This window comes from Actinia tenebrosa, unplaced genomic scaffold, assembly GCF_029948245.1.
Source record: "Actinia tenebrosa isolate PJP-AT-01 unplaced genomic scaffold, QUT_ActTen_1.0 PGA_scaffold9__36_contigs__length_13948895, whole genome shotgun sequence".
Lineage (NCBI taxonomy): Eukaryota > Metazoa > Cnidaria > Anthozoa > Actiniaria > Actiniidae > Actinia > Actinia tenebrosa.
Genome location: NW_028292586.1, coordinates 9,985,465 through 10,009,263, shown reverse-complemented (window position 1 = coordinate 10,009,263; position 23,799 = coordinate 9,985,465). Strand labels below are relative to the sequence as shown.

The 23,799-nt window shown below is 38.5% G+C and overlaps 2 protein-coding genes and 1 long non-coding RNA gene across 5 annotated transcripts in view; 2 read left to right on the top strand and 1 right to left on the bottom strand.

The window, feature by feature from the left end:
* The first annotated feature begins 7,780 nt into the window (after positions 1–7,780).
* LOC116308239 (uncharacterized) lies at positions 7,781–14,744 on the top strand. The gene is made up of 2 exons (XM_031718618.2): positions 7,781–8,806; positions 13,986–14,744. Exon 1 carries the CDS (start codon positions 8,118–8,120, stop codon positions 8,703–8,705), a length of 588 nt encoding a protein of 195 aa, XP_031574478.2. The 5' UTR covers positions 7,781–8,117; the 3' UTR covers positions 8,706–8,806; positions 13,986–14,744.
* On the bottom strand, positions 14,556–16,617 carry LOC148904776 (uncharacterized). Its single transcript, XR_016118840.1, has 2 exons — positions 16,537–16,617; positions 14,556–14,603 (listed from the first exon to the last, which is right to left on the bottom strand). It is a non-coding gene; the product is annotated as an uncharacterized LOC148904776 (long non-coding RNA).
* The window catches only part of LOC116308241 (uncharacterized), a 29,384-nt gene continuing 21,963 nt past the window's right edge, over positions 16,379–23,799 (top strand). For 2 of the 3 annotated variants that reach the window (XR_004198490.2, XM_031718622.2), the window contains exon 1: positions 18,640–18,830. Coding sequence is in view for 2 of the 3 variants with exons in the window: in XM_031718622.2 (XP_031574482.2) it covers positions 18,784–18,830 (47 nt within the window). In the remaining variant the exon portion in view is untranslated. Of the gene's footprint in view, positions 18,831–23,799 lie in introns of all 3 variants that reach the window. The other variant, XM_089024860.1, reaches the window with a different exon arrangement.

Sequence of the window (23,799 nt, the reverse complement as noted above, 5' to 3'; positions counted from 1 at the left end):
ACAAATAGAAAGTCCAATCGAGATGCCCTCTTAAAAGAGGTAACTCGGTTTGTTTAAGGGATTTACTATGTAGAACTGTCTTGAACGTGCGAGTTCGATAATTTAGAATGGAATTCTATTTGGTACACTGAACTGCGCAGCAAAAAAATTCATCATTGTCGTTGTTTTTACGATGTTTGACCACCACGCCAAGGGATTCCCACGGAAGAAACCCCAATCATCACTAGAATTAGCGAAGCAATTCAGTCACCTCTAGCCCATCATCGCGCGATTTATGGAGTAAGGCGATTCTTTGATTAAAATTCCCAAAAGCAACTATCAAGAAGTAATCTGGTGCCGTTGGTAAGGCAAAAGTAAGTCGAGTGAGGCTTTCATGGCTAAGGACGTCGACTAAACTTACGGCTCTTCTCAATCGCCGAGGACTCTGTGATTAATTCGATCGAGTTTTAAAACAACAGAAGATAGACAAGACATTCGTGATATTTGGGTCACCAGGAATGGCGAATCCAAGACAAGCCGTCTAAACACGGATTGTCCATTTCGTGTTCATCAGCCTCAATATACTTATCGTACTTTGCTATAATAGCTGGCGGATATTCCTTTCGACATCATACCATTATTCATCCTTCGGTGGAAATAATTGCACGAACACACACCCAAAAGACGGAACTCCTTTGCATGAATGAATTGACACCTCCACGGCTGTCGCCTGACTATGTTGGACCGAATTTAAATCGTATCTTTAGACTCAACCCAAGTTGTTGTTGTAAATTTTTCTGGGCTGCCCGATAATGGGACGAGCATCCCAGGCGTTACTTGTATTCTAGATCCTTATGAACTGGTTGGGTTGAACAGCATCGAAGCACCTTTTTTGTCACTGGATTTGGCTTCCTTCACGACGTTATCGAGAGTTGTCAGCACATGAAAGTCAGGTGCCACGATAGCTCTTGCTTCAAGGAAATGTACTGCTTCTGTCTGATAAGAAATTTGGCCAGCACCTTTCTATATGAGGTGACTAAAGAAAGAGGGGTACTCTGTCCTACGCCGTCGGTGACTCAAACACAGTAAACTACAGATGCTGCAAATCAAATACGACTCAATGAAAACAATTGAATGTGACATCCCTGCTGTTGGTAGCCCTGAAATGGCTACCATTTTCACAATAACAGCAATTGCAGCTGCAATCGCTCTCTCTTTTGTTTTCCCGCCTTTTTCAATATTATCCCCGATAGAAAGAATTCAGAAACCTTGTGTGCCAACAGTCCAGTCCACAATCCTCTTTACCAACTTGTAAATCTGCACCGTCCAAGCACTTCAACATTATTCAGAGAATATTATTGCGCAAACGTGATAAGAAAACTGCTTATTGCCCTCGCCTTGCCGACGTTGTACTATATTGACTATGGCCTCCAATGGTACACCGAAACCTTTGACATACCTAAAATGTTTAACGACAAAGTGACAAAAAGTGTGGAAAGAATCTAAAGTTGTCAGTACCTCTAGACAATTAACGGAGAAAGTTTAGGACTTCCTAGATTTCAGTTCATCATCGTATCCTATAATACTGTTGTGGTAATGGTATGTCTTATTCCACTTACTGAAAACCTGGATTTTTTGTCTTCCATGAGTTCTTCCTTTAGAATGAAAATGCAGCTTCTCCTCGAGCAAGAAAAAGATATTGGCCAGTAAATTGGAAGAACCATGCGTTTGGACTAAAGACTATTTCTTTTGGTTAAAATCCCTATTTGGAAAAGCAACAGATTGTGAAAGGCCATTCTGTTCAAGGCTTGCTGCTCTCCTTGGCAGTTTTGTTTTGTTATTGCTTTCCCCTGTCGTAATTGTACTCATTTTCATTCTTATTTTGGGTATGTTTCACCCATTAGGCAAATTGATGCGCTCCATTTATATATTCATGCCTTTTTGTTTATGATTTGGACTTATCAGAAATTATTTCCATGTAAAATAATTTTTGTTTTTGTGGTTGTTACTTTTATTGTTATTGATGTTTACATGTTGTTCATAATATTTGGATCGATATTTGAAAGCTCCTTGCTATTATTTACAAACTTGATTGTGTATCTTTGGATGGGGACTTGTTGCCAGCAAAGATTACTATTTTCCACGCATTGCAATCTTTTCTGTTTTTGTGTACTACTCTTGGCACTGCTTGAGTTCTGTGCAAAGTAGATACCAAATCCTACTTAAACAAACATTCGAAAAGTGCAAAGAGCATCAAGAAAAACAGCCAAACGGTAGGAAAGCTTTGACAATGGATGACAAAGGAGTGCCAAGAATTTCTTCAGAACTTTTTCAGCATGTTATCGATGAGATTCTACCAAGAAGTGAAGTCTACACCAAAATGATTCTAAAACTAACTATCATTATATTGTTCCTGTGTTTGACCTTTTCGTCAATTCTGGTTTACGGAAAATCCAATTTAGATGAGTCAACTAAAGCACTGGCCGTCTTTCTGACTGGACTTTTGCCCAAACTGTTCGAGGTGTTTGGAGAAGGGAGTTCCTGTCAGCAGTTATGTCAAATGGAGAACGCTTGCCGAGTTGAGAAGATCGTAAAAGATTTCTTGGACCAAAGCGATGATGAAAATTCTGATAACGAGACAGCGACGAATCTTGATGAGGAACAACCTCCTCCAGAATATTCTGATGGCCAAGTTCGTATAACAAACGTTAGAAAACGCGATCAGCCTACTTTAGAGGAGCGGCCGGCGCCCAAACCGGTCCATTCCAACAACAGAAGTAAAAAACCAAACGAAAGTAATGGTAGGAGAGACAAGAACGTGTTGGTCGTACAGGCTGATGTAAATCCGAGAGTGCAAAGTATAAACAGTTGTAACAGTGATGATCCTAGTACTGAAAACACTCCATTACTTCTGGAACATCGAGAAAAAAGAGATAGGAATGCTATCGTATGATGTAAGACTGAAAATGGAAGACAAAATGGCATGGGATGTCTGTTGAAAGTGTGCTTAACCTAGAAACAAGCTGGATGGAAGAATGTATAGTTCTTCGTATCTTGATCAAATCTTAGCTTCATGCATTCATGATATATAATGCTGGTCTTCAGATGGGTGCATTGCCTCAAGGTGCGTGCACAACTCATGCCTTATTGTCGTAAAAATAGAACAATAACTATTTACATGGGGATAGTGGGAGTCGATTCTTACTTTGAGATTTGATAACCCCCTGTTGAAAACTGAGAAATCATATTATCTAGACTACCATTCAATTCAATCTATTCTGCAAAACATTCGTCCAAACAATGAATGTATATTCGATCTGATAAGGAAGCTTTGAGTATTATTAATACCTCGGTTTGTTTGTCTAAGGGGAAGTTGTGACTTCCTGGGTATCTTTTTTCATTGTACGTATTTTTGGACCTTGAGGTCATCGGCAGAGTAATAATGACATTTACAGAGACAGTTTGCTGTAAACCCGATAGCCATGTTCGAGATTTGATTAAGCATATATATCTACTAAGTAAACAGTCTGGCTTTTGATGAATTGAAATGCTATAATACTCGCTCGCCGTCGGCCTCAAGTTTATTAGTCGATTAATGACTATTACGAGCTACAGATGCAAAATAAGGACGCTTTTACTGCTACCACTTGTCTCCATTATAGATAATGAGATAATAGACTTATAATACTGTATAGTAGCCTAAGTCGTATGGCCTGTACCGGCATCCCAGCCCACTTTAGGAGAAACGGGTAGAAAAAAAGAAAGAAAGAAAGAAAGAAAGAAAGAAAGAAAGAAAGAAAGAAAGAAAGAAAGAAAGAAAGAAAGAAAGAAAGAAAGGAAGGAAGGAAGGAAGGAAGGAAGGAAGGAAGGAAGAAAGAAAGAAAAACATAAAAAAGCTAGTGTGTAAGAAGCATAATATCATAGTCTTTCGTGTGCGCGATACTCTAAGCCGGAAGTGGTATGGGAGCGATTCCTAATGGTCATTCTTTTTCAATAACAAAGTAATCTAATATTAAAAGATGGCAGTAAATGGACTGTTGTTGTAGTAAACGAGCTTTTTTTTTCCTCAGGAGAACGGAATTTGTAAATATATTAGCTTATTAGCTTAGCCCTCGTTTCCATTCTTTTGTAGTTTTACCTTATTTCCGGCTAAGACTATGTAAGCGTGCATCAGAGGACCGATAATTTCTGGAATTTTTTTTTTCTGAAAGAACGCTAGTCCAGAAAAAATAATTTTGATATTGCTACCTGGTAATAGATCTATAATCATTAATAAGTGTTTGCATGATGGAGTGACATTTGAGGTCATTCCCTAGAATGACACACATATTGTGCAAGAGGTTAGTGTTATAAACGTAAACCTCAGTTAACGAAGGGACCCTGGGCGGGACATTTTGAATACTATGTACATTTTGACGGTCTGAACCGACACCGATCAAATGCAGTGATCAGATGCCCGCCCATCGTTGGTCCATCCTGAGGTCTTTAACTAACGTTGATATCTATAATATTGAACTTTCAGCAGCTAGTTTCTATCCATAGTTGATTTTCAGTTCACTAAACAGTTGTCCTAGCCGTTCGGATAGGACAACTTCTAGAGACTTGCTTTTGAGGTGCGTTAATATATCTTCATATATTTTCCTATAATCTTTAAATGCAATAGTGGGGGTTTGTAATTTTTACATTGTTACAGAAGTTTAGTACAAATTTCCGGTAGAATAGAATGCTATAGAAATTCATATAAGTAATTTGTAGAACGTAAAAGAACATCAGTGTTGAACTTTATGAATATTATCGAAGTTTGATAGAAATTTCTTGAGCTTTGTTGAAGTTTGTAGGGATTTACATAACGTATTATAGATTTTTGCAGATGCATGCGCAAAAAGAAACGTATTATCCTTATGGCTATTCAATAAACGTGTACAAACATAGCATTGACCAGGCTAAACTCTAGAATGGGGGAGGGGTAATCAGAATTCTGTCGAAGACAACCTTGTCAAATTGTACTTCAAAAGTCAGTTTCTTATCTAGTGGTAGCCTGTGTCACATCCGGAAAGAAAATTTTGTGAACTTAACGAAGAAAACTCCGGATGTGACGCAGACTAATCTAGTTCAACAAATTAGTGCACATATAGGATAGTGAAGCGATGTTAATGTGAGTCAAACAGGGGCGTAGCTAGGATTTTCCGGGGGGATTGTTTGATCCCCGAAACGCCGAACCAATAAAAGGGATCAGGGGGAAAGAAGCTACGGTACATCAAAAAGTCGGCATATCGTAGCCTCCTACGTAGACGTTCTTAGGTAAGCGTTGCGTGACGACCCTTAAAACGTCTGCAAAGGAGGCTAATGACTCCTTCGAACCAAAATAATATTGTTGTGTTATGGTTGTGGTGGTGATGTTATTGCTGTGGTTGTTGTTCAGGGTGTTGTTAGTAGTTTTGATGCAGTTCATGTTGTTGTTGTTGTTGTTGTTGTTGGCTGAGTGTAGCTGTTGTTATTGTCTGTTGCTGGTGCTGTAGCGTGCGTAGCCAAGCTCTTGAAGGGAAGGGGAGGGGCCGATAATGTGACTACGGGGAGCCCAAGCTTGGCTTTTGTGCCAGTATAATACAGTTAATGTAAGAGTCTGTTGTATGGCTCGATAGTGGTAAAATTCGGCTCTAGCTGAATAACGACACTGAGAAATACGAAAAATGGTAGACGAAAAAATCGGATTTTTCCATAAATCTTGCGGAAAAAGTGATTTATCAAGCAAACCACATTCATTTACTGTAGAAGACCTCGACAGAGAAAGGAAGCCTGACCATTAGTAAAAAAGTCACTGTCACGACTGTCACTAATTGGCAGTGACTTTTTAGAGAGAGTGAAGCGTTGCGGGACGACACTAATAGCGGCTGCGTAGGAGACTAAGCATGTGCCTGCTTATGTGCTATCTCTGCGAGACACGAAAGAGGGGACTCGAGGTTGCCACTGAATAACATTGGATAAGCTGTTCAGTCTGATCAAAGTTATACCCACTGAAATTGGTTCAAGCTTACATTTACAAAGCCCGGATTTATTAAAGGTTAGATGTCGTTTCTGTTCTGAGAAGTAAACTGGATGCTCCTGGGAAGTAAGAAAGGTCAGCTACAGCCTCATATACTGTCGGTAATTTAGGCGTGTATTCATTTTCGTAAGGGAACTCAGCCTTACCAAGACTGAAGTTGGTGGTCGTATTTTGAGGATAGACTGAGTTAGTCTGGATGTATTGCGTTTAAGATCAACTCCGCGAACAACTCCGATTGAGAATGGCACGATATACGAAACAAACAACAAGAATTTCAGTTATTATTATTCATTATCTCAATATCTTTGCCATAGTAGCAGTAGTGAGTATCGGGTATCTCCCTTTCATCCAAACAATTCTACGATATAATAGAGGGAAAGAATTTCCAACACCACTGGAGCCTGCTTGTCAGAATAAGTGTGCAGTTAGTGTTCCCCGTTCGTCTGTTGACAAATTTGACTCCTTCTCTTTACGCTCGACGCAAGTATTGTTTGTACATTTTTCTGGTTACAATTTATCGCTTGAGCCTTCAGATAAATCTGATATTTTAGACCCCCTGAACTTGGTTTGGGTTGATAGTATCGAAGCACCATTCTTGTCCTTGGATTTGGGCTTTAATGTTTATTCTTTAACGACTTTATCAAGAATTATACATCATATGACAGTCACGGTGGAGGTCGAGCCGATCAATTGCTTGCGGAACATGAGTCACAGTTGTATAACAGCGAATTTGGCCAGAGCCTTTCTGGGTAACGTAACTAAAGAAAGCGGCGTGCTATGTTACGCCGTTAATGACTCTAATACAGTGAATTACAGATGCTGCAAAGGAAAGGTTGAAACACAAGAAGTTGAATGTGACATTCCTGCTGTTCTTGGCCCGGAAATGGCTATCATTTTCACAGCGGTAGCAATTGCAGCTTTCATCGCTCTCTTGTGTTTTCCCGCTCTTTCCAATATTGTCCCGGATAAAAAGAACTCGGAAACCTTGTATGCCAACAGTCAAGTCCACAATCCTCTTTACCATTTTATAATCTCTATCGTTCAAGCACTTCGACATTATTCAACTAAATATTACTGTGTAAACGTGATAAGAAAACTCCTTATTGTTTTCGCCCTGCCGACGTTGTATTATATTGACTTAGGCCTCCAATACTACACCAAAACCTACGACATACCTAAGATGTTTAACGAATATGTTAAAAAACTATGGGTTTTTTCTAAAAATAGAAGTGTTTCTTTCTTGTTTGTGATCTTAGTCTATTATGGTGTAGTCTTATTGGCTTCTTTTCTTCCACGAACTGAAAACCTGAAGTGTTCATCAGAGTCATTACAGTCTCTTCTCGAGAAAGAAAAAGATATTAAGATAAATTGGTTGGAACCATTCCTTTGGATCAAATACTTTTTCTGTTGGCTAAAGTCCCTATTTGGAAAAGCAACAGATAGTGAAAGGTCATTCTTTTCAAGGCTTGCTGCTCTCCTTGGCAGCTTTGTTCTGATGTTGCTTTCCCCGGTTGTAATTGTATTCATTTTCATTTCTTATATCGCGTATGTATCACCATTAGGCAAAATGATGCGCTCCTTAGTCTATCATGCTTCTTATTATTACTTATGGATTTTTGAGTGTGATGACAGAAGTTCTGGTGATGTTCATATATGTTTTTATTATGTTATTATTTTTTCTCTTTGTGTTGCTGCTATTGTTGTTGCAGCTATTGTTGTTGCAGCTATTGTTGTGCTTCTTTTTTTCTGCTAAGTTTTGGCATTTGGAGTAATATTCGAAAGCTCATTGCTGTTATTTACAAACTTGATTGTGTATGTTTGGATGGGGCTTGTTGCCAGCAAAGATTACTATTTTCCACGCATTGCAGTTTTTGCTGTTTTTGTGTACTAATCTTGGAACTGTCTGAGCTCTGTGAAAAGTAGATACCAAATTCTACTTGAACAAACGTTCAAAAAGTGTAAAAAGCATCAAGAAAAACAGCCCAATGGAAGGAAAGCGTTGACATTTGACGAGGAAGGGGTGCCAAGAATTTCCCCTGAACTTTTTCAGCATGTTATAGATAGGATTTTACCAAGGCGTGTTGTGTACACCAATATGATCCTAAAACTAACTATCATTATTTTGTTCCTGTGTTTGACCTTTTCGTCAATTCTGATTTACGGAAGATCCAATTTAGATGAGTCAACTAAAGCACTGGCCGTCTTTCTGACTGGACTTGTGCCTAAAATGGTCGAGGTATTTGGCGAAGGGAGTTCCTGCCGGCATTTGTGGGAAGTGGAAAACGCTTGCCGTGTTGAGAAAATCGTAAAAGATTTCTTGAATCAAAGTGATGATGACAATTCTGACAACGGGATAACGATGAATCATGATGAGGAACAACCATCTTCGAAAGCTTCTCGTGGTCAAGCTCCTACAACAAACATTAATAAACACGATCAACCCAGTTTGGCGGAGTGTCCCATACCCAAACCGGTCCATTCTAACATCAAAAGTAAAAAAACAAGCGAAGGTAATGGTAGTAGAGAGAAGAACTTGCTGGTCGTACAGGCTGATGTTAATCCGAGAGTGCAAAGTATAAACAGCTCTGAAAGTGATGGTCCAAGTACTGAAAGAACCCCGTTACTTCTGGGACAGCGGGACAGCGGGACAGCGGGAATGGAATCGCCTAATGCAAGACTATAGCTTATCTTTTTGTATCAATCCTGAATTTTGTGAACATGTTATGCTTCCATGATATACTGTATAATGCTGAGTACACCTTCAGATGGCTGCAATGCTTCCAGGTGCGTGTCCCACTTCTTTTTATTGTCATAAAAATACTGAGCGACGGAAAGTTCATTATTTACAAGGGGTAAAAGAGGGTCCATTTGCTTTACGATTTGATGACTCCTACTCAAATAAAATAGATTATTTAACTTGAAACGTTAACCCCTGACATAACTCTCAATTTTACCAGACCTATTAGACCTTTGGTAACCCACCCTGTAAATAATGAATGTTTCCCGGTGAGAAACATATGACGATGAACGAGCTCGTTTTAATCGTTTAACGTGGAAATGGTGGCTTTTTTCCACTGTACATAAGCTTTTCACATCAGAGATAGTCAAAGTTTGATTATTATTACATATGTAACGTATACTACTAAAACAGAAAGACGCAGTCACGCGGAATTGCGTCATCAAAGGGAGCTCAAGCTATGTATCTATGTATCAGTTACAAACAGGGCTGAAAAACGAGTCAGCGGTTTAGCTGAAATTGCGGGCTCACCTGCTACTTATAAAAAATGTCTATGGTTTAGAAAATCTCAACATCAGCTATAAAAGTCCAAATGTTAAGCTCATTTCTTGAAAGTTGAGAAAAATTTGTATTTTAATCTATTAATTGATGGTTAAGGTTTATTTTTATGATATGTAGAACTTTTCTAAAGTTTTTGCTAAAATGCTCTTCCTCGCAAACCTCAGCCAATAGACCTAATCACTAGTGTGACAATCATGTTCACCCAATTCAGCGTGACAAATCTCTAGAGGATTGGTTAACTATTGTCTTGAAGCTCATTGGAATGCATTCCCTATTCTCATGGAATACTTCTGAATATTAAAAGGTTTGTCACGCTGAATTGAGTAAACATTGCAACACTAGTGATTAGCTCTATTTTCATGTTTGATGCGAAGTTTTCAAGCGACCGTGTTGGGTAATTTGACGCATGTGCACAAGTTTTTCAGCCCTGTTTCAGTTACATACTAATGAGGAGGGATGCATAACTACAGACATTGGGCTTTCTGTGGTGTTACCCCGGCGAACCGGAACTTTTGTTAGACCTTCACGTGAACCGACCTCGCGGAGTAGCACAAGAATCATCAGGGGCGGATCCGGGGGGTGTCCTGCTGTGCATGGGACACCCCTAATGACGTAATTACTCTTATGCTTTTTTGGGGCAATACTGGTATTTGTTATAAATAGCTGTATACATTTCGTCATTTGGGACACCTCCCTAACGAATTCCTGGATCCGCCCCTGATTATAGTAAAACAAGATACTCAAATCTCAGTGATACACGCGATGTTTTTCTTGGTGAAGGATTTTAAGTAATTTTAAGCATAAGGTGAATACTTTTGTTAAAGTGCTTGATCTCTTTAAGTAGTTGTGTTGGCTTCCAAAACAAAACATAACGAAAGGTTCACGGAACAAAAAACCCTGCAGTTTCGTTTGCTTTCTTTCTCTGGCAAAGGACCTTGTACACACGGACTTACGTTCGGTCGGTTTCTTTCTTATTCACTTTCCGGCAGTTTCTGAAAGTCTTTATCCTTTTTGACTACCAGAATAATTTGTTTTAAAAACTAAATGACAAGGAAAGGAGGGGGTTTACGAGCTTACTTTAGGCATTGTAAACGTTCTTTAGCCATATGATGTAATTTATCAACCTTAACATTTTGTGACACATTTTGTGATAAGAGGAGTGTCACGTGAACTGTGACGTCACAATTTACCTTTTTCAAAATGGGCCAATGGGTATAAGAGGAAACGAAAATTATTTTGCTGATTTTTTGTTCACCAATTGAGCTTTCTACAAATCTGCCCTAACACCTGGACTACATCTCCTAAAACAGGTCACGTGACCACATATTTTTGCTTACTTCTCCTTATCCACGAGTGGTGGTCCAGCGATTAGGGCAGTTTTAGTTAGAGCACATTAAGACGAGTGGAACATGATAAAAACAGTTAATAGTCCTGTTTTCCTTATTGGCCCATTTTAAAAAACGATATTTTTTACGTCAGAGGTCACGTGACCGCACTCTGACCATAAAAGCCCCATAGAATGTTTAAGGTCGATAAAATGTGTTAAGTTGCAAAAAATCATTGAATTATCTTCGAATTCCCATTAAATGTAGTTAAGGAAATTTATCAATTTTGGGCTAACTGAAAGTTCAATAATTAGACAGTTATCTATATGGGATTAATTGAAAGCTATACCATTATCAATGATAGATGATTGTATGTTAAATTGACATCATCTAAATGACACACAGTTTTTGTGCAAGAGGTTGTTGTCGTAAACCTTCAACGAAGGAACGCTGGGGTGGGACATATGTAATGCTGTGGACATGCAGTTTTATGGTCAGAATCGACACCCAGCAGCAAAAGTAGCATCTCCTGATATATTCCAATTGTTTTGTTCAAATACCCCATTACTGGTCCGTCCTAAGTGATCGGATATTGATAATCACCTTGGTCTTTTTGGAGCCAGTTTCTATCGTTGGTCTACGATGTCCATGAAGGGAAACTGTTACTAGTGATGGTTTATCTTCAGTTAAAAAACGCTTAGTTAGCAGTTTGGATACAATTTACCCCAACCTTTAGAAACTGACTCTTGAGGCCGCATTATTTCTGTAATCTTTGTATGCAGTGTTAAGGGTACATGTGTAATTTGTACTGAGTTTTAAAAAAATGATAGAATTTTGTAGAACTTATGATCAGTTTATAGAATGTAGAATTGAACTTATGAGCATTATAGAACTTTATGAACATCATAACAGACCTTTGTGGAACTTCATAGGAATCTATACGCCTTTGTAGAACTTTTCAGAATTTCAAATAACTCTGATATCATAGAATTTTGTAGAACTTCATAAAACTTTATGGAGATATGTAGAAATTTGTAGAAGTTCAGTGGAACTTATATGTTGATTTATTATACTTGAAATGAATAGTATTTCTTGTAGTAAGACTTTGAAGTGGCACAATACGTGCCAGTGTGTTATCATTACTGTCAAATAAAACACAAAAGATATCAATAGCAGAACTATTGCCTAAGCCCTGGAACGAGGGGGTGGGTTAGGGTTTGTGTGTGTTTGGGGGGGGGGGGGGGGGGGGTTGGTGGTGGGGAGCGATAGAAGCTAAAATCAAAATTCTGATCAGAAGGAAGATCTAGTGTTTTGGGTTACAAAAACATTCAGTGTTAAGGGGTAATGTGTTTGTGCAGCAACTTAGATAGATAAACCAAAACCAACGACTATTTCGGACAAGCCCTCCCATTTACCATTAAGACACGGCTTTCTAAAAATGCATTTTTTTTACATTTTTATCCCAATTTTCCATTATCCTTAAGGAGAAGTTTTCCATGAAGATAGGATGACCTAAAGATATGGTATTTTGGTTTCTTTCGGCAATTCCAAGTAACCAATAATTTAAGGTCGCATTATCCCGAGAATGCAAACAATGTCAGATATTTACCTTTTATATATTTGTATTATGTGTGATTATTTTCTGGTGCTGATAATAATAGTGGCCACCTTAGTAAGCACCAGCTTGGCCCTCTGATTCATCGAGAATCGTTTCCCATACCCATGGGGTCATGACAGCCATGTTTGAGTAAACCCCAAATTTGTGAGGCCTAGCACACCCATGACCCCACGATACTACCCCTGTCAGGAAGTACTTCCTAGCCTATGTGTATGTGGGGTGGTTTAGATTGTTACAGGAGCTTAGTAGAAATTAAGTAGAATAGAATGCTGCAGTAGAACTTTATATAAGTAATTTATATAACGTAAGTAGAACATTTGTAGAACTTTATGAATATTATGGAGGTTTAATAGAAATTTCTTGAATTTTGCTGAAGTTTGTAGAGATTTACATAACGTATGGTAGAATTTTGCAGATGCATGGCTTTTTTTGTCAAGTATTTCTTTTTTTTTTTTAGTATTCAGTGTATTTTTGTAGGTTGGAGCCGTTCTGATAAACATAATTATGCTTCCTCAACCAAAAGAAATTTCATGATCTTCCAAGCTTTCGAACTAACTAGTCCATCATCAGGGAAAAAATCATATGGCATTTAAGGTGGCTTCATAGGGCTTTGAGGCAGTACCAAACAACAGGAAACAGCATTCTAAGGCCAATACAGACTAACATATCATCAGGCGATAGGCCAACCATATTAAAGTTCATGAGTTTAGGAATCATTTTTAATGAAATTGATCACGTATAACGTAACCATAGCAACACAACGTCAGCTATTAAGAAGGTAATTTTTACAATTAAAAAAAATAATTTTTTTTAAAACATTGTACAATTAATGTTCATTTGGTTACCTTTCATGTGAGAGAGACTTAAAAGATTCGGTAGTACAGAATTTAAAATAACGCAAAAATTTGATTTTGCTGGATAAAATTTTTTCCACACTATCGAATCCGTTGATATTTTGTCAATCACTTTAACATTGCACAATAAAAAATCCCTGCAATTTTGAGAATCTTTCACCGTACGATTTTTAAGTTTTTTGCCAATAAAGATAACGCATGTCAGAACTTTTTGTGACGTCATCAAAATAAAAATTCTTCAAGTTGCGGTATTGCGCATGCTCGCGCGCGCGCGCTCAACAAGTTTTAAGGTGACTGCCTACTTTTGAACGTTCGATATGAGCCCACGATGAGCGCGCACAAAAACCGCTGAATAAAATACAAAATTTTATTGAGGAACCATACACGTTTTGAGCTTCAACAGGGCAAAACCCTCAAATTTTGCAAGGGACTCTATGCTTTTTATAAGCTTACTTGAAAAAACTTCTAAAAATCTAAATATATCAATTTTTTTTAAAAAGTTAATTTTTCTAAAAATAGAGTTTTGTAGGAATTTTTGCTCGACTTTGTGACAGTCTTGAGAGCATTGAACCGTACCTCAAGCGTGAACCCCCCCCCACCCCACCCTCCTAGTAGAGTTCATTAACATTTGACTTCATTCTTCCAGTTGATTTGTAATCTAGGTGCGCAATGCATTGTTCGTCCAATGACGTAAAAAAACTTTTTTTTTCAACACTGGTAGCCGAAGCTATGTACGTGTGTGCTTTAAAGAGCTGATGTGCAAAGAAAATTAATTATTTAAAAAATTTACAATAAATCACATTTTTTAAAATAAACCATTATTATTCTTTTTAATCATAACTGCTTGTTCTCTGTTACTTCTTTTAAGGGAAGGTTTGGAGTCGTTTGATCTCAACTTGATCAGCGAGGTATGGCCGTTTGAATTTCAGCACATGTCTCAAACCTTTAACACGAAGTATAAGGTTGGCAAAGCAACTAAAGGCCCAGTCGACTCAATTCGAAACCAAATATATCGCTCCAGCTCGAATCCATGCATGAACATTTTTTTCTACCAGAACCTGTTTCTCCGAAAATTTCCATTATTAACTTTCATGGTGTTTTTGCTTGGTTATTTTGGTCTCAATATTGCTGATTTATAATCCCTCCACGCCATCCATTAACAGCATAGGCACAGAACTTTGACAATCAGCAGTGTCCCGATACCCGGGATCTTTGACGAGATGATTTGCTTCTTCGGTTTCCAATCCGGAGGACTTTTTACAGGGTGAAAGGAGTCTGGAGCGAGGACATTGGAATATAAATATTGTCCCGTTGACGGGGTCATTTGCTCTGTTTTACTGGCAGATTCATCCAAGTCCCCACCTGTGCCCGAGTTAGGGGGCGGGGATTTACATTGACGCTTGGTGTAAGCTCATGAAATTATCACGCCAAAAGATCGTAGTAGGGAGGGGTACCTTGTAGCTTTTATTAAACTATTTTGGAGCCTCTAAAATACATAGAAGATTACAAGTTATAGCAATCACTTTTATAATTCACTGATATCTCATTTCTTTTTGAAACTATTAAAGACTTATTCCACAATTTAAATTGTTTTCGAATTCTCTGGGATGGAAAATCATAGACCTTACCCTACCCCAATAAGGCTACGCACTTACGCACCAATTTTTCCCCTCGGGGTAACGTTAACAAGTTGTGCATGTTCACTTCGCGCTGATTGGCTAGTTGCTTCTCGAGGCATTTGTTAGAAAGATATTTGGCAAATCTTTGCACGGATGAGTTTTATTTTGTTTGTTTTTGAGTAAGAAATGCTGTTTATCGAGCTAAAAACATGGAACTAGGAAATATTGAGCTGGGGACAAACTGTACGCTGATTGGCTAATTTTACTGGGCCAAATCACCTGGTTGGAATCTTGATTTGATTCTTCGATTCGAATATTCATATTTGACGGAAAACGAAGTATTACAGTCAAAACAGCTCAAGCGTGCCTCCTTAGAGTCGATCATTGAGTTCATTATTCGAATATTGAGTTCGTTATTCATTCTTACTCCAAACTTGAAAATACATTATCTACCTGAGTTTTGGTTGGATTCTTCAACAATTCTCACGACAAGGTAGAAAAACTACCCAGAAAGGCCACCACTTAGAATTTTAGCTGGTAAATGAGTGTAAAGAAAGAGTTTTCTTATTTATTGAGAAAACTCAAACTGAATAAAGAACTCAATATTCGAATAATAATTCATTAATTGACTCTAGTGGTAAATTATGCGTTCGGTGTGTATATAATGAAGTAGAGAGAATAAGAGAAAAATATCAAATGCCCTTGGCAGGATTCGAACCCACGTCTTCGGTATTCTAGTCCGATGTGTTAACCACTACACTACAAGGACCAACCACGCTGGGAACGCAGCGAGAATATGAAATGTAGGGTATTCGTGAGGATCCCAGAGCGATATTTTTTCTCTATAGATAAGTTGAACACCGTAAATATGTACGCAAAGAATAGACATAGTATAGTAGTAATAAATTATGCGTTCGGTGTGTATATAATGAAGTAGAGAGAATAAGAGAAAAATATCAAATGCCCTTGGCAGGATTCGAACCCACGTCTTCGGTATTCTAGTCCGATGTGTTAACCACTACACTACAAGGACCAACCACGCTGAGAACGCAGCCAGAATATGAAATGTAGGGTATTCGTGAGGATCCCAGAGCGATATTTTTTCTCTATAGATAAGTTCGAATCCTGCCAAGGGCATTTGATATTTTTCTCTTATTCTCTCTACTTCATTATATACACACCGAACGCATAATTTATTACTACTATACTATGTCTATTCTTTGCGTACATATTTACGGTGTTCAACTTATCTATAGAGAAAAAATATCGCTCTGGGATCCTCACGAATACCCTACATTTCATATTCTCGCTGCGTTCCCAGCGTGGTTGGTCCTTGTAGTGTAGTGGTTAACACATCGGACTAGAATACCGAAGACGTGGGTTCGAATCCTGCCAAGGGCATTTGATATTTTTCTCTTATTGACTCTAGTGGGTACGCTTGAACTGTTTTGACTGTAAATATTCAAAAGTAGAATAATGAGTAGAACAAATAAAAATAGGATTTCCTGGAAGTAGAGACAGCTGCAGTCGGATACTTTGGATATCGTATTGCCGCTGATGATCATGAGGTAGTCGACATTGGTAAGAAAACTCCGTATTTTACTCCTTGCCAGGACCGAAGGCAGTGTTCTTGTTCTGTGGAAAGACTGATACTAAGTTTACTGTAAAGATCAACTCCGCGAATCTTTGATTGAGAATGGCATGGGAAATACGAAAATGGATCGTAGTCCATATTCATTATATCAATCTCTACATCATGATCTTTGTCATGGGTTTTGGATATTACCCTTTTTTACTTACCATTTTAGGATATGATAAAGGCACAGTTATTCGACAACCACTGGAGCCTGCTTGCCAAAATAAGTGTGCGGTTGGTGTTCCTCGCTCGTCTGTTGACAAATTTGGCTCCTCTTTCGACTCGACACAAGTATTGTTTGTGCATTTTTCTGGTTACAGTTTATCGCTCAACTCTTCAGATGCTACAGATATTTTAGATCCTCTAAACTTGGTTTGGGTCGAGAACAATGAAGCACCATTCTTATCTTTTGATTTGGGCTTTAATGTATATTCCTTTACGACTTTATCTAGAGTTTTACATCATATGAAAGTTAAAGTGGAGGTCGTGCCGATCAACTGCTTGCAAAACATGAACCACAGTTGTGTGGTAGCAAACTTAGCCAGAACCTTTCTGAGAAACGTAACTAAAGAAAGAGGTGTATTATGTTACGCCGTCAATGACTCTAATACAGTGAACTACAGATGCTGCAAAGGAAACGTTGAAACAAAGCAAGTTGAATGTGATATTCCAGCTGTTGTTAGCACGGAGATGGTTGGCATTTTCACAGCGGTAACAATAGCAGCTTTAATCGCTTTTTTGTGTTTTCCCGTTATTTTCAATATTGTACCGGATAAAAAGGACTCGGAAACTTTGCGTTCCAATACTCAAATCCACAATCCTCTTTCTCATCTTGTAATCTATACCGTCCAAGCACTTCGACATTATTCAACTGAATATTATTGGTTTAACGTGCTAAGAAAGTTTCTTATTGTTCTCGCTCTGCCGACATTATATTATATTGACTATGGTCTCCAATATCATACTATGAACTATGACATACCGAAGATGTTTAACGACTACGTGAAAAATGTTTGGGTTGTATCTACCATTGCCAGTGGTACTTTTTTGTATAAAAATATTGCTTCAAATACAAGCATTTCTGGTACGGTGTTAATCATGTACTCAGTATTTGTGATAGCGGTTTCTTTTTCTCCAAGATCTGAAAGACTGGATGTTCGGTCCGTCTCGTGGGCCGAAAAAATACAGGTTCTCCTCGAGAAAGAAAAGCATATTAAAGTAAATTGGTTGGAACCATGTGTTTGGACTAAGGACTTCTTTTATTTCTTAGGATCGCTGTTTGAGAAAGTAAAAAACCGTGAAGGGTCATTGATTTCACGGATTGCTATTCTGCCTGGGAGTCTCGTTCTATCGCTGCTATCTCCTGTTGTCACTATATCATTTTTCATTTATTATACTGTGTATGTTTCACCTTTAGGCAAAGTGATGCTTACATTTGTCTACCATGGTATTTTGTATTGCACTGAGCGGTATGAATTATCCTCTAATTTTCTTTTCGGTCTCCTTCCCTATGTAGCATTTCCCTTATTCTCTTTTATGGCATTTAGTCCAATGTTTTATAGATCCTTGCTATTATCAGCAAGATTGATTGTGTATCTTTGGATGGGACTTGTTGCCAGCAAAGATTACTATTTTCCACGCATTGCATTTTATTCTGTCTCGGTGTACTACTCTTGGAACTGCTTGAGTTCGGTAACTAGTAGATACCAAATCCTACTCAAACAAACATTCGAAAAGTGCAAAGAGCATCAAGAAAAACATCCAGACGGAAGGAAAGGATTGACATTTGATGAGGAAGGAGTGCCAAGAATCTCTTCTAAACTTTTTGAGCGGGTTATCGGTGAGATTCTACCAAGAAGTGAAGTCTACACCATTATGATCCTAAAATTAACTATCATTATTTTATTTCTTTATTTGACCTTTTCGTCAATTCTGGTTTACGGAAAATCCAATTTAGATGAGTCAACAAAAGCACTGGCCCTCTTGTTAACTGCACTTTTGCCTAAAATGATCGAGTTATTTGGTGAAGGGAGTTCCTACCGGCCGTTGTGTGAAATGGAAAACGCATGCCGAGTCGAGAAGATCGTAAAAGATTTCTCGAGTTTAATTAATGTTACAAGTTCTGAGGACGGGACATCAATGAGGCATGATGAGGAACAACCACCTTCGAACCCTCCTGGTGACCAACCTCCTACAACAAGCATAAACTATGCAATGGAACTTCATCAACTAACTTCGGAGGAGTGTCCTGTTCCCAAATCAGGCGATTCTAACAAGGACAAAAGCAGAAACTCAAGTGAAGGTAACGGTAGGGGAGACATGGAAGTGGTGGTAATTGATCAAACACCAAGTACTGAGGAAACCCCATTACTGGGGCATCAAAGGAAAAGAGACAGTAACGCTAAAGTATAATGCAGGACCACAGCAAGACTGAAAATGGAAGAAAGGACTGTCAGATGTAAGTGAGTATCAACGTATATGCAAACTTGGAAGACCTCTTCTTTTCGTATCAATCCTGAATTTTGTGAACATTTTATGCTTCCATGATATACTGTATAATGCTGAGTACACCTTCAGATGGCTGCAATGCTTCCAGGTGCGTGTCATAATTAAAAATAGAAAGTTCATTATTTACAAGGGGTAAAGGAGGGTTGTTTTACCAAGCTCAAGGAAGAAAAAAAGGAAGAAACAAAATACAAAAACACTCGGATACGTTAACACGAACGTAACGTTTCCATTCATTTGGACTACTATAAAATTCATAACCTCCGCAAAATTATCATCTAAATAATACATGTTCCCTGATAAGGGAGATAAAGGAGGTATAATAAAAATCCTCGGTTTATTTGCTTAATTAAGGGAGAATGGTGGCCGTTTTCTCCATTGTATTCATATTTTGAACCTTGAGGTCTTCGGTGGCCTGCAAGTGGGAAAATAACATAAGAGACAGTCTGCTATCTCGCATAAGTTCAAATTCTAGTTATGTATATACATATCTTACTACTGAGTAAACAGTCTGCCTTTGGACAAGAGAAACTTTAACGCAGTCAGTCATTGTATTACTATAACAACGCCAAGCTCTAACTTGTTTTCAAAGGCAGATGAACAAAGAGAGATAGACTGCACGCCATAAATCCGTGAAACAAAACTAAATATTTATTGTCTAGTTGTACTAATTTGTATAAACTAAGACTCTCACTAGGGTTGTCCGTTTTAGCGGCATTGGCACCACATATGCCAAAGTAGGTGATCATGATGGATAAGACATGTGAACCCGTGCGTTACATATGTTAGTCATAACACCCTGGACATGCAGTCTGCACCCTGAAACATCAGTCACTTTCCTTGACATCTTGCTTAGTGTTAATGACGACCGTCTTAGCACTAGTGTCCATTACAAACCTACTGACTCTCATTCTTATTTACTCTACTCGTCTTCTCATCCTAAGCACACTCTTAACGCTATTCCGTTCTCGCAATTTCTTCGTCTTCGTCGTTTGTGTAGTGATGATCTTGATTTTTCTGTTAAATGTTCTGAGATGCGTTCCTTCTTCCTTAAGCGTAATTATCCTGCTCATGTTATTGATCGCGCCATTCGTAAAGTTTCTACTATTGATCGTACCACCGCTCTCACTCCTCACACTCGTCCCTCTAATGACCGCATTCCTTTCACTCTTACGTATCATCCTATTAACATTTCCATTAAACCCATTGTTAACCGCAACTTTTCTCTGCTTGACTCTGATACTCGCACTTCTGCTATTTTCAACAACCGCCCTCTCTTTTCCTATAAACGTGATCGTAATCTCCGTTCTTTCTTGGTCAAGGGAGTTCTTCCCTCTAACAAAGAACCTGGTACTTTTCGCTGTTCTCGTAAACGTTGTTATACTTGTCCTCACATAGTCTCTCACACTTCTGTTGTCGGTCCTAAATCAACTGTTAAAATCACTGACCATTTTGTTTGTACCACTTCTAATGTTGTATATTGTATTAAATGTACCCGCTGTAATCTTTTGTATGTGGGCGAGACTGGCCGCCGTCTTGGTGATCGCATTTGCAATCATCTTTATGATATTCGCAATAACGATCCCACCAAACCAGTTTCCCGCCATTTTAATCTAGCTAACCATTCTCTTTCTGACTTCATTGTTTTCGGTCTTTCTTTGCTTAACGGCAACAATGATTGTCGCAAGACCAAAGAAATGCGGCTTATTCACCTATTGGGCACTCTTAGTCCCAACGGGATTAATGAACGCTTTATTTTCAACTAACCTTTTCTTTTGTCTTTTGATTGTTTGTTTTTGTTTCCTTGCCTACCTTGCTCTCATTGGTTTCTTTTGTCTTATTCTATCATATATACACTCCTTTCTACCACTTCTTTCTCTTTTACTCCGACGAAGGACTAGCGTCCGAAACGTCAGTAAGTTTTTTCATCTTTTCACGGTGTATAATTTACCTTTTCATCATTACTGTTTCATTAGAAACACCGACGCAGCTCACACTAGTTTTTAGCTAGTTATATCTTTTTATTACTATATACTGCGACCATTTTTATTCTATTTCAGATGCCGAACATCATCAAGGAACTCCGCAAGGAAATGGTAAGTTTTTTATTTCCTTTTCCTAACATTAGCTCTAATCTCGCTCTCAAACTCTTTAACCTTACTCTCGCTAAAACACGCTTTGTTAGTCATATCTATTTCATTGGTCGTTGTCTTCATGCTAAAGTCATTCCTGTTGGTTTTCGTGTTAAGTTTCATGCTTCTAATTTTGGTGTCAACTCTACTCAGTATTTTTCCGATGTTTCTTCTGCTTGTTCCACTTTCTCTCGCTCTGTCATGCGTTCCACTATTCGTAGTATGTGCTGTAAACGTGATGCCCTCACTCTTGATACTGCTGCTTGCCTCAGAGACTTGTCTAATGTCTGTCCGGCAGTGTTAGTTTCCTCCATTCGTAATCACATTCTTACTCTTAACCGCCGTTTGTACCAGTCTTTGTTTGTTACTAAGCGTAATAAGTTTGTGTCTCTTGTTGGTTTTGATCCTTTTACACATGTTGAACATAGCAATCACAATGTCTTCAGTCATTCCGTTGTCACCATTCCCGAAGATTTACCTCTTTCTGATTCTGAAATTTCAGTTCTTAGCAAGGGTTTGAACTTCGTTCCTCTTGCTAAGAAATCTGATGAATTTCAGGTCAAGAAAGACTCTGAATCTTTTTTTCGCCGTACTCGCCTTAAAGCTTTTTTCTCCGACTCTTCTAACTCTAACTGTGAACGTGATGTCTTTGAGCGCCTTTGTCCTCGTAAGTCTAACTGGGTCCCTCCCGAGGGACAATTTTCTTCTCTTGATCTTTTTGTCAATAAGTGTCGCCGTGATATTTCTAATCTCAATCTTAACCGTAAACTCAGTTATTCTAATCTTTCTAAGGACGAGTGGTTGGCTTTACGTCAATTACGCAATCGTTCTGACATTGTTATTAAGCCCGCTGACAAAGGCGGTGCAGTTGTTGTCTGGCGTTCTGACCTGTATAAACAGGAAGCTATACGTCAACTCTCTGATACTAATTTTTATTGTGAAGTGGATAAGGATCTTACCCCTGACAATCAAAAATTAGTTAAAGACACTGTTAACTCTTTCATTTCTGATGGCTCTTTACCCTCCACTGCTAAAAACCTTTTTGTTATTACTCCTCGTACTTCTCACGTCTATTTTCTTCCTAAGATTCACAAAGCTAACAACCCTGGCCGTCCTATTGTTTCTGCTTGTAGTTGTCCTACCGAACTCATCTCTAGCTATCTAGATTCTCTCATGCTGCCTATTGTTCAGTCTTTACCTACTTATATTAAGGATACTAATCACGCTCTTAGTATTTTTAACGATTTTCGCTTTCCTGATAACTCTTCTAAGCTTTTGTTTACTATGGATGTCAAATCTTTGTATACTGTTATTCCTAATGATGAGGGCCTTCGTGCTCTTCAGCATTTTTTCGATCTTCGTCCTGTCCTCGAGCCCAGCACTCCCACTTTGTTACGCTTAGCTGAACTTGTTCTTACTCTTAATTGTTTTTCTTTCGGTGATCGGTATTATCGGCAGATAAACGGTGTTGCTATGGGTACTAAGATGGGCCCTAGTTATGCCAATTTGTTTGTTGGTTATATCGAAAACCTTGTTTTTCAACAATATACTGGACCTAAACCTGAGTTTTTTGGACGGTATATTGATGATTGTATTGGTGCTACTTCTTGTTCGCGTAATGACTTAGATTCTTTCATCTCTTTTGTTAACTCTTTTCACCCTGCCTTAGACTTTACGTGGGAGGTTAGTGAAACATCAGTCACTTTCCTTGACATCTTGCTTAGTGTTAATGACGACCGTCTTAGCACTAGTGTCCATTACAAACCTACTGACTCTCATTCTTATTTACTCTACTCGTCTTCTCATCCTAAGCACACTCTTAACGCTATTCCGTTCTCGCAATTTCTTCGTCTTCGTCGTTTGTGTAGTGATGATCTTGATTTTTCTGTTAAATGTTCTGAGATGCGTTCCTTCTTCCTTAAGCGTAATTATCCTGCTCATGTTATTGATCGCGCCATTCGTAAAGTTTCTACTATTGATCGTACCACCGCTCTCACTCCTCACACTCGTCCCTCTAATGACCGCATTCCTTTCACTCTTACGTATCATCCTATTAACATTTCCATTAAACCCATTGTTAACCGCAACTTTTCTCTGCTTGACTCTGATACTCGCACTTCTGCTATTTTCAACAACCGCCCTCTCTTTTCCTATAAACGTGATCGTAATCTCCGTTCTTTCTTGGTCAAGGGAGTTCTTCCCTCTAACAAAGAACCTGGTACTTTTCGCTGTTCTCGTAAACGTTGTTATACTTGTCCTCACATAGTCTCTCACACTTCTGTTGTCGGTCCTAAATCAACTGTTAAAATCACTGACCATTTTGTTTGTACCACTTCTAATGTTGTATATTGTATTAAATGTACCCGCTGTAATCTTTTGTATGTGGGCGAGACTGGCCGCCGTCTTGGTGATCGCATTTGCAATCATCTTTATGATATTCGCAATAACGATCCCACCAAACCAGTTTCCCGCCATTTTAATCTAGCTAACCATTCTCTTTCTGACTTCATTGTTTTCGGTCTTTCTTTGCTTAACGGCAACAATGATTGTCGCAAGACCAAAGAAATGCGGCTTATTCACCTATTGGGCACTCTTAGTCCCAACGGGATTAATGAACGCTTTATTTTCAACTAACCTTTTCTTTTGTCTTTTGATTGTTTGTTTTTGTTTCCTTGCCTACCTTGCTCTCATTGGTTTCTTTTGTCTTATTCTATCATATATACACTCCTTTCTACCACTTCTTTCTCTTTTACTCCGACGAAGGACTAGCGTCCGAAACGTCAGTAAGTT